This window comes from Phocoena phocoena, chromosome X (genome assembly GCF_963924675.1).
Source record: "Phocoena phocoena chromosome X, mPhoPho1.1, whole genome shotgun sequence".
NCBI lineage: Eukaryota > Metazoa > Chordata > Mammalia > Artiodactyla > Phocoenidae > Phocoena > Phocoena phocoena.
The window spans coordinates 93443659-93460238 of NC_089240.1; the positions used below are offsets into that span (position 1 = coordinate 93443659).

A 16580-nucleotide genomic window follows, 5' to 3' on the forward strand; every position below is an offset into this window, starting at 1 on the left:
ACAATCACACACGCCACTGGTCGCCATCTCGGGTGCACACAGAATCACCTGGGGAGCCATAAAAACACTAATCCCACCCCCAGGGATTCCGATGGATCTGGTCTGGGGTAAGGCCTGGGCATCAGGATTTTTATATACTCCTCAGGGGACCCTAATTTGAAGCCAAGGTTGAGAATAACCGACATAAAGGATCTTCTGTTTCAGCCCCAGGGTTGGGGTGGTGGTGTGGGATTTTGATTTAGGAGTAATGGCTCTTTCAGAGTTGCTCCCCTGAACGGTCAGGGGCTGTTCTGACCTTGGAACTTATAGCGAAGGAGAAAAAGGCATTAACGCCTTGGAGTTGTAAGTGAAATTGGAGCTTATCTTTAAAACCAGCTGTGAATAGGCTGTTTGAGAGAGCAGGTCAAAACCAGTTAGGTAGAAGCGATCACATGTCTAGGCTTTGTTTTCTTCTGCTCAATATTTTGGTATTATTTGATTTACTGACTTGAAGGACTGACAAATATCTCGGGCTTCTGAGATGGCTGTTACACAGTTCTTTCCTGGTGTTGGAAAATCTCCGCCATTGAAGAAGTTACCCAGGAGTTTCTCTTTACTTGTTCTAAGGTCTAAGATATAAGGGTTTTAACGGCAGAAACAGGAAAACATGGAAGTTTAGAAATGGCCTCAGAAGTGCCTTCCTCGTTCTGATCCTATGCTACAGTTTTGCAAGATGTTACCATTGGGGGAAACTGGGTAAAGGGTACATGCCATCTCTCTGTGTTCTCTCTTACAATTGCAAGTGAATCTACATTTACTCACAAAATTAAAAGTTTAATTTAAAAAATGTCTTCAGAATTCATTCGAATCCACACAGCCATGAGCACATTACACCTTAGTCATGAGTAACCTAGGACTATCCCTGTCTGGGAGATACTTAGGCCAGTTTCCTATCCAGAGCATTGTTCTGAAAATGTGAATGAGACATGGATTTTTATGTGTTTCATATTGTTTCTATGCCAAATTCTTTCACTCTTCTAATGGTAAATCTCTGAGTAATCTATTGGGGGCAAAATCGGAGTTTGGCTGTTGTCCAAAACAAAAGTATGCTTGCTTTCATGTTTTGGCTTTCCACCCTGTGCCTATTTCTCTCTCCTCACATTCCTCCCCCCCACCCCACCCCCCACATACACTTCCCCCGATGGTACAGGGACCCAGTTCATATGAAATTATGATCTGGAAATCAAACAGAAGCCATTTCAGGTTTTTACAAAGTAGTCATCATTAAACCACTGGTTCTCCTTTCTGTGCACTTCGTAAAACTTGGTTAAAATGATGGTTTTGAGCCCACTTGGCAAAATAAACCAATCAGCTGTGTTTCTGTTGACCCAAGGTTGTGATGGTTCCCTAGGAATAGGAACAGTCTACTAAAAGGGACACTCTACTGAATCAGAAATGTGTTTTTTTTCTCCCATATGGAAAGTTGGGCCTGCAAATGCTTTTCAGAAGGGATTCTCCTACCTTCTAATAAGTTGGAAGAATTTCTCTCTGATTTGGGACAAAGTCCTATGCATTAACATTAAGGAGAAGCCCCCCCACCCCCTGCCTTTGCAACACACACACATACATTTCACTCTACCTTCCACGCCCATTCATTCAACACATATTTATTGGGTGCCAACTATGTGCCAGGTACATACTTTTCTGTTACTACAGATGCTATTTATTATTTAAATCATATCCCGCAATATCTATCCCTTGTAGAACAAAGGAAAATATTTATTTATAATAAAGTGGAACCATCTGGACATTTTGGCCTACCAGGCGCAAATGTTCATTTCTAAAGATAAGTCTTGAACTGCTTTGAAAATCTATAACTCTTTCAAGGCCCTGCCTTCTATATCTGACCTCTTTTGCTACAGGAAGTATCAGATTAAGTCCAGCCCTATGACCAGCAGTTTAGGAAGAACAACGAGGCTGAAAGACAATGATGGAGGTGGGGACAGCATGAGACAAAGTCAAGAAGAAAGACTAATTAATGGCATTACCAGCAACACCACTGAGGGGCCATAGTGCTTAGTGTTGGGGGCTAAGGCACCCAGCTTAAGGTGACTGAGACCTAACTTTGGCTTAGAATGGCATCTGGTTGACAGCTACTAATTTAGCCACTCTCGACTTCCTACCATGATTAAAAAAGAAAAAATTGGGGCTGAGGAAATTCACAACACAGAACAGGGAGACTGACATCATCTCCCATCAGGATCTGGAAGGAATCTCACTTAGTATAAAGCAGATACACTGCTGGATGGAGAAAGTCTTTCCTCGGGGTCTATGTAACCCACAAACTGGGAAGCCCACACTCTCTTGCAGGAGTGCTGCTTTTTTGAGATATCCAGAGTATTATTCTCCACTCCACTCACAAATCCTTCTCCATTCATTTGGAAACAAGAATGTCTAGAAAAGAATATGACTAGACAATAAAACAAATACAAATCCTTTCATCTCCTTGCCGAGGGTGTTGGCAAGCTGGGGGCATGCAGGTCAGAAGTGGCATATGTGATGGCCTTAGCCACACTGTAATGTTGGTATTGATCATTTTATTAGGTCCTGGATCAACACCTTCTTCCATACCCTCATGATTCTTGGGCCTGACCTATGATTCCATAGACTCTTGCCCTAATATCCAATGTTTGCTGAGAACTAATTTCCAAGGTTTTAAAAATCATTTAAATTTGATTTATTACAAAACTAATTCATGCTCATTGAAAAATATCAAATAATACATAAGATACAAAATTAAAAATCAAACGTTACCTTTCCTCCTGCCCACTTGCACCCCTCTGAGAGTATCACAATTAATATATGGGTATGTGACCTTCTAGATCTTTTCATATGCATTTACTCACAAGCACACACAATTTTTACATAAGGAAATGATAGTATAAATTGTATCCTGCACCTTGTTTTGTTTACATACTATATCTTGGCGATCCCTCCACTTTACTACATTTTGACGTACCACATTCTTTTTAACAAATATATGGTGTCTTATAGATTGGGTGTGTTTAACCAAGCCCCTATAGATAGCATTTAGGTTGTCTCCATTTGTCTTGCTTTTATGAAAATAATTCTACGTTGAATGCTCTGTATGCTTCTTTTGTATGAGGGTATGATGAATACCCATTTATTTGCAACGAATGCCTTGGTACGTTTTGTACTTTTTGTATACTCTTTTTATTGGATGAAAGATTCTTTAAATTCTATAGTGTTTTACCATTTTCAAAAGTTTCACACTCATGATTTCATACAATCCCATATGGACTCATATAAAGTCCCTTAATGTGATAGATCCTTTGAACTGGAACATCTTCTTTTTCTGATTTTTAGAGGTTTGAAGTGTTGCTCTACTTAGACATATATTTCTTGGAGGGATTCTCTTTTGTTAATTACTTCAAAATAAAAAGGAATAAGAGACGCTACTACTATACATAAAGAGATGCCCACTCATAAGGCTTATTCTGAGATTAGCACCAAGAAGAGAAATGAGAAGATGTTGCAGGTTGAGAAAGGGAATCTGGCTGCTACCTTTCCTTTCTTCCAGCTGTATGACTGAGAGCCTAAGGCTTAGGGGAGGTTTCTATGGACATGTCCAAGGTACCTGTGCCCAAAGGATGGGCTGACCTACCTTACGATCCCACAGAAGGTCCCCACTGTTGAGGCTGGGGGTGGTGACTTGCCTTCCTTACAGAAGACAAAGATTTGGCAAGTCATCCCGAAAGGGTACCAACTTCTAATCTAGATGAAGGGTGCCTAAGGGCTGGGCTATGACTTCTTCATGTTCATGTCCTGGCCCCAGTTACCAATTATACAATGCACTTAAATGGTTCCAGGTTGGTGATGATGGCATTCACACTTCTGAGGAAAGGGAAGAAAAATGGTGTTAGAGATGGACCCTTTTATGGCATTGCTGGGACAGTACCCATGGAGGGAGGGGAAGTCTGGCCTGATGCTGTGAAGTATTGAATTATTTGAGCTATTCACACTTACTGCTTCTCTGTTGGCAGGTTGCCTGACGATATCACCATCAGAGTGTTCCCACGACAATTCTCCATCCCCTGTTTATTAAAAAGAAATAAAGAATTATACATACATAGAAGGGGAAAACATTAACCTGTGACCCAGTTAACATTTTGGGTTCTATGATCCCAAGGTTCTTTACATATTTTAGCTGTTGTGGCTGTCCTTCAAACAGCAATGTTGAAAGATTTCTCCCTGGGTGTGCCTCATTTTTCAAGACAACTCCGAAGAAAGTTGCCACTTTCTAAAACAGACCATCCAGCAATATTACACAGAATTTGGAAAATAAAAGGGAAAATAATCACTTTCCACTGTAATATAGCCATCATTGTCACATTTGCTTATTTTATTCTGAAGATAGTTAAGTCTTTTACAGGTCATATTCAACTTGTGTTTAAACTACCCTTCAAAAGTGAGAGTTTTGAGGATTTAGTCTGTCATGGTTTGTTAAATTCACCATTATGCCTCTGAGAAGTTATGACTTGATCTGAAAGTTAAGGTAAAACTTGCTGTGGCTAAAGTGTTTACATAACCCATATCTTCTATTTTTGTCTGAGACACCTTTCTCTGGGTCTCCACAACCCACTTTTTGAACAGCGAATCCCTATCATTGCTGTCTTCCAGACTAACTGCTTTTAGGGGGAAGATTTTACTTTCAGCCTTGAGAAAAGCAAACTCACAACAGATATGGATATTCCTCAGCTGATTAAAGATAAAAAATAAGAGGATAATCTCCAAAAATACTGCCTTGTATTATCTATGACCAAACAAGCAGATGGGAAGAGCTCGGTCTTAGAGATATTTGCACCACTCTAAATGAGTACTATTTGTGTGTGTGTGTACGTGTGTGTGTGTGTGTACCTGGTTGAGGACAACCCAGTATCTATTCAACCATATATTTCATGGGATAACACGGAATACAAAAATGTATAAAGATTAAGAATTTTCTCTTCTAATTCATCTCCCAAGCTTTCAAAACCTAACTCTAACTAGTAATGTGTTACTGGTTCAAGTACTGTTACTGGTTTAGGGCTGGAAAAAGACCTCAAGATTAATTTGATACCAATATTATCATCGGGTAGCGACATAAAACATAGCATGGCTTTAACCTCCATGATTCAAAGATCATCTTATGGAAAAAAATTACGAATTTTGAAGATTTAACTATGATTGCTACATTCATCTTCCTAAAACACCACTTTGATTATATAATCGTATCATTTCCTGATCAAAAAACCCTCAGTGGGTCCCCATCTAACACTATCTATTATCAGCCCCCACCTCATCTTTACTGAGCACCTACCTCCGACCCAACTATCTTAGCTACTCTACAATGGGAACCCTTTGACCTCTTTACTCTTCATTGAAACTGTGGCCCCCATTCTTGGTTCCATGTTTTTGCTCATGCTGTTTTTCTTCTGAAATTACTTTCCCAGCTCCCACACTCTGTAGCTCCTGTATGACTATAAAAACCATGAAGGTTTTCCTCCTCTGCAAAGTCTTCCTCAAGTTCTCTCACACATTTCTGATTGCCTAAAGGACTTAGCATTCTGTAGCCTTCGAGATGTACAGGACTTCAGGCATAATTTTGTCCAACTGTTCCATGTAACAGGTGGAGAAACCAAGGCTCAGAGAGAGCAAGGAGCCATTTACTCACATAGCGAGTTGATGAGAGCTTACAACCCAAATCTCAGATTTCCTGGTTCCCAAATAAGTATGTCTATTCTATAAGAGCAGGGTTTATTATTTGTGTTATTAATGGCTGTATCACCATGATCTATAACGGTGCCTGACACATAATAGTCACTCAATAAATACTCATCAAATGATAGGTTTGGGAGGCCTTCTCTTATCACCTATCTAAAATTTCAAATCCCCTCTGATACTTCTTATTCCCCCTCTTTGCTCTTTGATCTTAGGACTCAACAGTATCTTACAGTTTATATATTTTATTTGTTGTCTTCTTTCTCCCACTATAATTCCCCTATGAGAACGAGGATTTTTGTCTATCATGTTCACTGATGTAACCCGCAGCACCTAGAACAGTGCTGGGCACATAGTTAGTACTTATTCAAAATTTCTTGAATGAATGCTTAAACAGTTTACAATATTTTCTTCTGTTAAATGTTTCTTGAGCCTGCCTTGTCTCCCTAAAGAGACTGTAAATCCAAGGACCATGTCCTAGACCTCCTTCTGTGTCACCTATATCACTGGTTCTCAAAGTGTGGTCTCCGGACCAGCAACATCAGCATAAATTGGGAACTTGTCAGAAATGCAAAATTTTGGACCCCACCCCATACCTAGTAAGTCAGAAACTCTGGGGTGGGGGGTCAGTGATCTGGGTACACATCAGGTGCTCAGTATATGTACTGAGTTGAACTTCAGTAAAAAATACAGAATTAAGTACTTAGCCAATAGCATACTTGCCTCTTCCTGGTTATTCCATGTCTGAGTAAAGATGGTAGACAGAGATTACACTCAGACTATCTGGAAACCCTGACTAACTTTGTAAGAGTGAAGATGCTTTCACCTTTGTTTATGTCAAAAAATAATGCCCAAGTCATAATGGCCATCATTAAAAAGTCCACAAATACTAAATGCTGGAGAGGGTGTGGAGAAAAGGGAACCCTCTTACACTGTTGATGGGGAATGTAAATTGGTGTAGCCACTACGAAGAACAGTATGGAGGTTCCTCAAAAAGCTAAAGACAGAGTTGCCATATGATCCAGAAATCCCACTTCTGGGTATATACCTAGACAAAACTATGATTCGAAAAGACACATGCACCCCAATGTTCACAGCAGGACTATTTACAATAGCCAAGACATGGAAACAAACTAAATGTCCATCAACAGATGAATGGATAAAAATGATGTGGTACATATATACAATGGAATATTACTCAGCCATAAAAAAGAAGGAAATCTGCAGCAACATGGATGGACCTAGAGATTATCATACTAAGTGAAGTAAGTCAGAAAGAGAAGTCTAGACAAATACCATATGATATCACTTATATGTGGAACCTAAAATACAACACGAAACAGAAACAGACTCACAGACACAGAGAACAGACTTGTGGTTGCCAAGAGGGAGGTGAGGTGGGGGAGGGAAAGATTGGGAGTTTGGGATTAGCAGATGCAAAACAGTATACACAGGATGGATAAACAACAAGATCCTACTGTATAGCACAGGGAACCATATTCAATATTCTGTGATAAACCATAATGGAAAGGAGTATGAAAAAGAATATATATATATATATATATAAAACTGAACTGCTTTGTTGCACAGCAGAAATTAACACAACATTGTAAATCAACTATACTTCAATAAAATATTTTTAAAAGAAAATAATAATGCCCAAAAGTCAGTTAACATACATTGAACACTTCTTGGGTAGAAAACCTGATACTAAGGCAGAAGGAGAAGAGAAATCAGGGCTGGACCCTTGCCCTCAAGACGTTTACAACCTGTTTGGAGGTGACAGGAAATCAATATAGAAAAGAGCCTAAAAAACACACGCACAGAGTAGCAACTGGAAACACAAATGGAATATACGTGCTTAGGAGATATTGAATGTGTGGAGTGAGCAGTCAGATGTAATCGTGGAAAGCATCCCCAAAGAACTGTTAAGTCATGTTTTTAGAAGTAGATACTGCAGGGTATAAACAGTCATATGGGCAGAAGGTATTGCCAACTGGAGGGAAAGGCATTTGCAAAGGACCAGACCTTTGGAAATAGCAAGTCACACAGTGGACACAGCAAGCAAGGTGTGGCTTGAGTGGAAACTTCAGAAGTGAAACAAGAGAAAGGGGGCTGGTGGAGAGATAGAAAGGAAAGGAAGGAGGGTGGGAGGGAGCAAGGGAGGGGGGGACGGGTTGTTGAGATAACAGGGTGGTAAATAATTCCTGTGTGGACTTCGAAAAGATGCTGAAGGATTCATATTTGATCCCGTTACCAATTTTTAGGTAGAGGTGCATATGGTATAAATGATATCTGTGGAAGCTTATCCCGGCAAGGGAGTGCTGACTGGTTGGGGAGTAATTGGAATCTGGGAGGCCAACCAGGAAGCTATCGTAGTAACATGTGATAGGCCATGAGAATCTAGATGGAGAAGAAGGGGTGAATCACATTACTGCAGATAACAAGAAAATGGTAAGACTCTGATGGAATATTTGATAAAGGAGGAGGAAGGCAGAGGAGAAAGTATAAAATGACTCTAGGGTTGCAATCTGGAGAGCTGGGGAATGGCGCTGCCCTCGACAGTGACTGAGTGGGTATGGACTTGGATTTACTTGTTCCGTTTTAGCTGGCAGTGATGGGTCTAAGCTATGTCCTGAGCCAAATGAAAATATGGCACCAGAGAGAAGATTTGAAACCAGACAAGATTTGCCAGCAAAATGGCAAAACAAAATGTAAAGGCTATAGTGTGTGGTTTCAGGCCTAATCAAAGTAGCCGAAAGAGAACAAATAACAAAAGAAAAATGAGACAATAGCTCTCCTCATGAAATGCCCTTTTTAAATGTAGACTTAATGATTGGTATTGACATGAAATGTTTATTCAGCATGACCTTCTAAGAAGCTCAATTTATTGCATTTAGACCCTAGAGTCTTAAAAGGGCTTTTAAAGAGTATCTTTAAATACTTAATAGTCCAGACAGAATCTTAAAGCAATACAGAAGCATACAGTCCCTGTTAAATAAGCAGAGAGGCAAGATAGCAAAGCAACGAGGCAAGTCAGTTACCACACAGACTATTAAATACCCTGTAATACAAGTTCAGATGAATGTGTCATAACCACCTAAGCATTTGCAGACAGTTATGTGTACCTAAATTTGAACTATTTCACTTCATCAAAAACTACTGGAGCCATTACTTCCGCGCGCGCGCGCGTGTGTGTGTGTGTGTGTGTGTGTGTGTTCTCTCAGTATTTTCATTGCCTTTGAGCTTTCAAAGTCTTCAAAATGGCATTCTCTAAGCTTGCACGTTCTATAAGCAGCCACTAAAGGTTTCAACATTTTAGTTATTTTATACATGAACCATAGTTAAACTTGAATTATCTTCTTAGATGTTCACATTAGTGGTTCTTTAGACTGGGGCAGGGTCTATCTGGAGAGCTGAAAATAGGTTGGTCCATTTACAATCTTATACCTTATACCTTAGATATTATAACTTAGATATACATACATAAAATACATAAAAGAAAAAAGTAGGCACCAAAGCCCTAAAAAAAACCTGTTTATGTGCTTTTTTTCCTGATTCACTGGACAAATTATCTTGAGTGAGAGGAAGCCTCTTTTTTCAGCCAAGTCATTAAAAAAAAAAAAAAAGAAAAACAATGATTCTAATGGAGACAGATGGATTCTAGCTAATTCCGAGAAGCAACAAGATGTAATTTTAACCAATTTTTAAAACCAAAATGAAAAACAACTCTAGTGTACTGTATGTCAAACAATATTCATTTAACCTTAAAAGCCACATGTGTTGTTTATTCAAACCTCAATTATACTCTGAGTGGTACCCTATGGAGATGGAATGGCTTGGCTTTCTGGTAATGGGAGAAATGGAGAACAAGTATTTGAAAAATGGTCAAGAGCTAGGCTAAAATTCAGACTGTTTATAACTCCCATTGCTCCCATTAATCTCTGGTTGGCCGAAGCAGGTCACAGAAGTAAACCCTGTTCTCTCAAAAGGACTAAGTGTACAATGAGATTATGAGATACCATGAAGATAAACCTCAGACAGCAAAACTACGCCAGCATGTGGCCACTTCTGAACCACACACAACATCATAAATAGGGTGCCCATAGGTCCTGATTTATCTGGGACAGCCCAGTTTTATGCCTGTTTCTCTGACAGGCATAATTATTAAGATTGCCTCTCTCACTTTCAAAAGTGTCTCGCTTTGGACAATAAATTATATGGTTACTCTAATCATAAGGCAGATAGAAATTTTAAATGAATCCCCGAGACAGGGGGAAGTGATCTCCGTGACAAGGGAAACTGATCTCTGTATTTCAGAGGCACAAGTTGAAATCAGCAGAATCAAGGCAAACGGTTAAGGGTTTTCGAGGAAAAGTGGGAGAGGGCAGAGAGGAAGAAACTGATGGTGAAGTCTCCACCTACTACGTGCCAGGTTCCCTGGTGGGCCACTTTACAGCCAGTATTCAATACCCAAGCTGGAGACGAAAGAGGGGATGGAAGCAGATGGCTCTGGGGAGGCTTCCGTCAAATATCTACTTCTACAAATTCTGTGGAGAGGGATCAAGCATGCTGAAATTTGAGGGAAGCTTTAAAGAACACTGGTATAAGGATTCGGCATTGGTAGACATGTGAGCTCCCAATGATACATAGTATTGAAGACGCCCTCCAGTGTCTCATAAAGTGGACAATTTTTTTAGAAAATACCTTGTTGTCAAATAAAGCACTTTATTGCCTGGGCTGCCAATACAAGCTCTTAGCATTTTAAACAAAATATCTGCTTGAGAAATACTAAGACGCAGACAAGGGAGGTGGGGGGACTCCTGCCCACAGTGGCAAGCCAAATCCAAAGAAGAGTACTAAAATATCTAGAAAAATCAGAAATGTGTGTTTTTTTAAAAGTGCATTGTGAGAGTGCATATGTTTGCAGGAAGGCATCATGGGAGAGGGAATAAAGCAACTTAGCCAGTGCCCACGACCCACATTCTGCTCTTTCAATGGAGATGTGGTTAAACAGATCCAAGTTCATGGTTAGAAATGGGGTCTTTGCGTCCCAGAGTGGTCCCAATGAATCTGCTGGAAGTGTTAGCATATCTGGCCCCTGGGAGCACAGTCATCACAAAGTCTGCTCCTCCCGGTAGCCTCAGAGTTAAGAGTGCCGGAGGTTGCTTCACATCCCCAAGCTGAGAGGCATCATAGTAATAACGGCGAAGAAAACAGCCTGGAGCCAGACTGCGTGGGTCCAAATCCTGGCTCTTCCCCTTCTCACCTGTGTGGCTCTGGGCAAGTGAATGAACCTCTCTGTGCCTCAGTTGATAAAATGGAGACAATAATACATATCCCATAGGGTTGTGAAGATAAAATGAATTAGTATATGCAAAGAGCTTAGAACAGCGCCCGGTACACTGTTATGTCAGTGTTAGCTATCATTCCCCCTCCCTCTTCTTCCCATCCTTTCCCTCCACTTCTTCCTTCTTCTCAAGAGTAGCTTACAAAGGGGAAAACCCAACTTAAGGGACCCTCACAAGGGTACTATGCGTTTAACAAAGGAAAGCGTCTGTATTAAACAAACAAGTGAAGCCTAGCAGAAAGAGAAAAGGAGTTTGCGTTTTAATTAAACCCCTTTTTCTCTCTTGGCTTAAAGTAATGCTAGAGAGGACAGATGTCTGCTTCTTTGGGAGGCAGTGCAATTTACATACTCATAAAGTGGAGTGGTAAAACTCCAAGTACCCAAATAAAGTACAGTCCTGTGCTACCACATTCATAAATGGAAAAGAGCAAGCACGATGGAAAAGGGAAACTCAGTGATCCACCAATGTTTACTGCCTTGTCAACCTGGAAATGAAAAGCAGTCAGTTTAAGGTCCTTCTTCTTTCCACTTTGGCTTCCTGGCCCCATCCAAAGAGGACTGGACTACTTGGTGGGAGAAGGAGACGTGGGTCTGGTTTTAATAGCCAAAGCTAAGGGAAAAGTGGATGTAGCTATTCCAGCAATTTGCTTAAACCAACTGGATAGTTATATCAATTTTCCACTTTGCCTGCACCATGGAGACCTGGACTTTGTAAGTTCTTACAGTTATAATGTAGATAATATTCAAATATGATTCCTCCGCCTATCACTCTTCTTCCTCTTTTTCCTCTGTTTATACTGTCAGTCAAGAAATCAGATTAATTTCCACAAATGTTGCAGTCTAATTTCGTGAAAACTATTCTAATAAGAGTAATGGGCATACCCAGCAGTATGTTTCTGGGCAGTCATGGTATCCCTTGAAGTAGTTAGGAGGACAAGGCTGAAAGAAGAGTGGCTTTAACCACCCGTGAAGAAATAATTGCTCTGAAATGCTTCACTGGGAATTTCTTATTTTTATTGTAGAGCCAGACTCATACACACATGAAAAACCCTCCAACCCAGCAACAGGATGGGGCATTATTGACCTTGACAGGATATCCCAGATGGCCAGTTAAGAATCATCACTCTTAATTTGTTAAACTCAGTATGAAAGTCAATGCTGTCCCATCCACCGTCTGAGGGGTTTTCTGTCCAAGAAGAAACATTCTAGACATAAAAGACATGCCAGGAAGGAACATGATGACCTCAGAGGGGTGGGAGTCCTGTGATAGTCAGCAAGCATGTGGAGGTGAATTCTGAGTGCAAGGGATGGAAAGAGAACAAAAACCACCTGCAAGTTTCCATAGAAGGAGAAAGCTTCCAGTTGCAGTTTAGAAGAAGAGGAGAGGTAGACAAGGATAGAAAATCCCTAAGATGAACATGAATGACTCACTTTTGAAAAGGAATTACTACTGGTAGTCAGACTCTTCTACAGCTATGAAAAGACTGGAGTGTTTCAATACATTTTGAAGTTTAGGTGACACATACAAAGTAGTGTTTCTCATTAGCAATGTTTCCTTCCTATCATTATGACCAGGAGATGGTAGTGTTTCTGTAGAAAATGTGGGCAAAACCAAAAAGAGCTCTAGACTGATATGTGAGGATCTATATTTGGAGTGTTATTTTCTCTAGTTTCCTGTGATTTTGAAAGCTTTGAAAAATTTGGTAGATTTTTGTGATGTTAAAAAAATCAAATATCTCACATACCACTTCCCTCGAGATCTCTGGGTTCCAGCCAAGATGGCGTCTGAGGTGTAATTTTGCTGCTTTTTGGAAAGAGAAATCAAGAGTCTTACATGAAATGGCAGTTGTCTTGAACACTGACAAATTGCCTTTAAACAGTTGCTTCCAGTTTCAGTCACCTTGAAGGAGTTAGCAAAAATATCTCAATTTCATAAAAAGAGATTCAATTGTCATGCTGGGCTCACTGGAGATGTTTTGGAGAAATGGGCTTGGGATGAGTAAACTGTGAGGTCAGTTATTTCTCCTGCCTCCCTCCCTAGCCAGCACTGCACTTGGAGTGCTTGTCAAAAGCTTTTCATAACTGTGGCTCTCTTTCCTTTTAACAAATCCATCACAAGCTATAAACTTAATACTATGCTAGGGGATACAGAGGAAGAAGATGGTCCTTTCCTTATAGAGCTTCCCAGTTGAGGAGCCAAGATCCACAAAACAGTGAACAGTACAAGAAATATTTTTAAATGCTGTATTCTACAATCAGACCAAGCCCTGAAAGTGGTCAAACAAGGAGACCAATGAGGACTAGAGTGATCAGGTAAGGCTATTTAGAAGAGATGCAATGTCAGCTGGGGTCTTGAAAGATGGGTAGGATCCTAATTGGTAGAAGGGAGGTGGGAAACTATTCCAAGCTTGTGGGGAGTAAGAGTCAAGAGAGGCACATAACAGGAGGTAGGATCAAGATGGCAGCGTAAGAAGATCCTGAACTCACCTCCCATGGGCATACCAAAATTACAGCTACTTACAGAGCAACCATCTCTGAGAGTGACCTGAAGACTAGCAGAAAAGATTTTCCATAACTAAAGATATAAAGAAGGAACCACAACGAGACAGGTAAGGGGGTGGAGATTCTGTCTAGTTGGGACCCACGCTCCTGGCAAGGTGACCCATAAGTGGGAGGGATATAAACACAAATGTCCTACCCAAGGAGTGAGGGCTCCACATTGGACTCCCCAGCCCAGGGTTCCCACACCACACCAGGAAGACAAGCACTCAAAACATCTGGTTTTGAAAACCAGTGGGGCTTACATTTAGGAGAGCTGGAGGGCTGAAGGAAACTGAGACTCTGCTCTTAAAGGGTGTGTGCAAAAATTCATTCACTCCAAGTACCAGCACAGAGGCAGCAATTTGAAAGGCACCTGGGTCAGACCAACTTGCTGATCTTGGAGAGCCTCCCAGAGAAGCAGAAGGCAACTGGGACTCTCCTGGAGACATAGATGCTGGTGGTAGCCCTTACTGTAAGCTCATTCTACTGTGCTGATACTGGCACTGGCAGATACCATTCTGGAATCCTCCCTTTAGCCTCTTAGCGCTGGGGACCGCCCAACCCACCAGTGCACCCACAGCAGTTGTGAGCTACCGGGTTGCACAACCAGCCATGCCTGAGGCCTGCCCTACCCACCAGTGTACCTGCAGCATTAAACACCACCAGATTGCACAGCCAGCCCGGCCAGGGTCCAACCATGCCTACCAGCGCACCAGTAGCAGTTAGCTTTGCCACAACGGCATGTAGCCCATACAGGGGACACCCCTGCATCATCTGGCTCTGGAGACCAGAGAGAACCATGCTGTTGGGTCCCATAAGACATCTTTTACATAAGGTCATTTCTCCAAGATCAGGAGACATAAAGTCCCTACCTAATACATAGAAATAAACACAGATAATTAGGCAAAATGAGGAGACAAAGGAATATGTTTCAAACAAAAGAACAAGACAAAAACTCAGAAAAAGAGTTAAATAAAATAGAGATAAACAATCTACCTGATAAAGAGTTCAAGGCAATAATCATAAAGATGTGCACTGAACTTGGGAAAAGAATGGAAGAACGCAGTGAGAACGTCAACAAAGAGTTTTAAAATATTAAAGAAAAACTATCAGAGCTCAAAAATACTGTGACAAAGCAAGAGAGAGGCATGGACATATACACACTACCAAACGTAAGGTAGATAGCTAGTGGGAAGCAGCCACATAGCACGGGGAGATCAGCTCGGTGCTTTGTGACCACCTGGAGGGGTGGGATAGGGAGGGTGGGAGGGAGGGAGACACAAGAGGGAAGAGATATTGGAACATATGTATATGTATAACTGATTCACTTTGTTATAAAGCAGAAACTAACACACCATTGTAAAGAAATTATACCCCAATAAAGATGTTAAAAAAAATACAATGACTGAAATGAAAAATACGCTAGAGGAAATCAAGGGTAAATTAGATGATACAGAAGGATCAGTGACCTGGAAGAAAGAGCAGTAGTAATCAACCTAGCAGAACAGAAAAAGAAAAAACAATTTTTATAAATGAGGATAGTTTAAGAGACCTTTGTTACAGCTTTAAGTGTACTAAAATTCACAATAGAGGGGTCCCAGGAGGAGAAGAGAGTGAGAAAGGGGCAGAAAACTTATTTGAAGACATAATGGCTGAAAACTTCCCTAACCTGGGAAAGGAAACAGATATCCAGGTCCAGGAATCACAGAGAATCTCAAAAAAGATGAATCCAATGAGAGCTACACCAAGACATATCATAATTAAAATGGAAAAAGTTAAAGAGAAAATTTTAAAGGTAGCAAAAGAAAAACAACTAGTCACATACAAGGGAAAGTTATCAGCTGAATTTTTAGCAAAATTTGCAACCCAGAAGTGGGTGGCAAGATATATTTAAAGTGCTGAAAGGAAAAACTTTACCACCAAGAATACTCTTCCTGGCAAGGTTATCATTCAGAATTGAGAGATAAAGCATCTACCAGACAAGCAAAAACTAAGAGTTCATCATCACTAAACTGGACTTACAAGAAATGCTAAAGAGTCTTCTTTAAGTGGAAAAGAAAAGGCCACAACTAGAAATAAGAAAATACATAAAAGAAAAAAAAAAATCTCACTGGTAAAAGCAAATATATAGTAAAGACAGTGGATCAGCCACTTAGAAAGCTAGCATGAAGGTTAAAAGACAAAAGTTATAAAATCAACTATAACTAAAATAAGTAGTTAATGGATACACAAAGTAAAAAGATGTAAAATATGACATCAAGAACATAAAACATGGTGGGGGGACAGTAAAAATGTATTGCTTTTAGAATGCATTGAAACTTAAGTGACTATCAGCTTAAAACAATCTGCTGTACATCTAGATCAATATATAAACCTCATAGTAATGACAAACCAAAAACCTACAATAGATACACAAAAAATAAAGAAAAAGGAACCCAAACACCACACTAAAGAAAATCATCAAAGCACAAGGGAAGAGATTAAAAGAAGGAAGGAACAGAGAGAACTACAAAAACAACCAAAAAAACAATTAACAAAATGGCAATTAAGTACGTACCTATCGATAATTCCTTTAAATGTAAATGGCTTAAATGCTCCAATCAAAATACATAAGGTGTCTGAATGGATGAGAAAATAGAACTCATCTATATGCTTCCTATAAGAGACTCACTTCAAACCTAAAAACACATAGGCTGAAAGTGAAAGAATGGAAAAAAGATATTCCATCCAAATGGAAACAAAAAGAAAGCTGGGGTAGCAATACTCATATAAGATAAAATAGCCTTTAAAACCAAGACTGTAAGAAAAGGCATTACGTATTGATAAAGGGGTCAATCCAATAAGAGGATATAACACCCACCAATATTTATGCTCCCAACATAGGAGCACCTGAACATGTAAAACAAATATTAACAGACAAAAAAGGGAG

At 40.2% G+C, this 16580-nt stretch overlaps 1 protein-coding gene across 8 annotated transcripts in view; it reads right to left on the minus strand.

The window, feature by feature from the left end:
- CHRDL1 (chordin like 1) overlaps window positions 1-16580 on the minus strand; it is a 108634-nt gene that overhangs the window by 17457 nt on the left and 74597 nt on the right. For all 8 annotated transcript variants that reach the window (XM_065900737.1, XM_065900733.1, XM_065900731.1 and 5 more), the window contains one exon: window positions 4027-4094. In XM_065900737.1, coding sequence (XP_065756809.1) covers window positions 4027-4094 — 68 coding nt within the window. The remainder of the gene's footprint in view (window positions 1-4026; window positions 4095-16580) is intronic.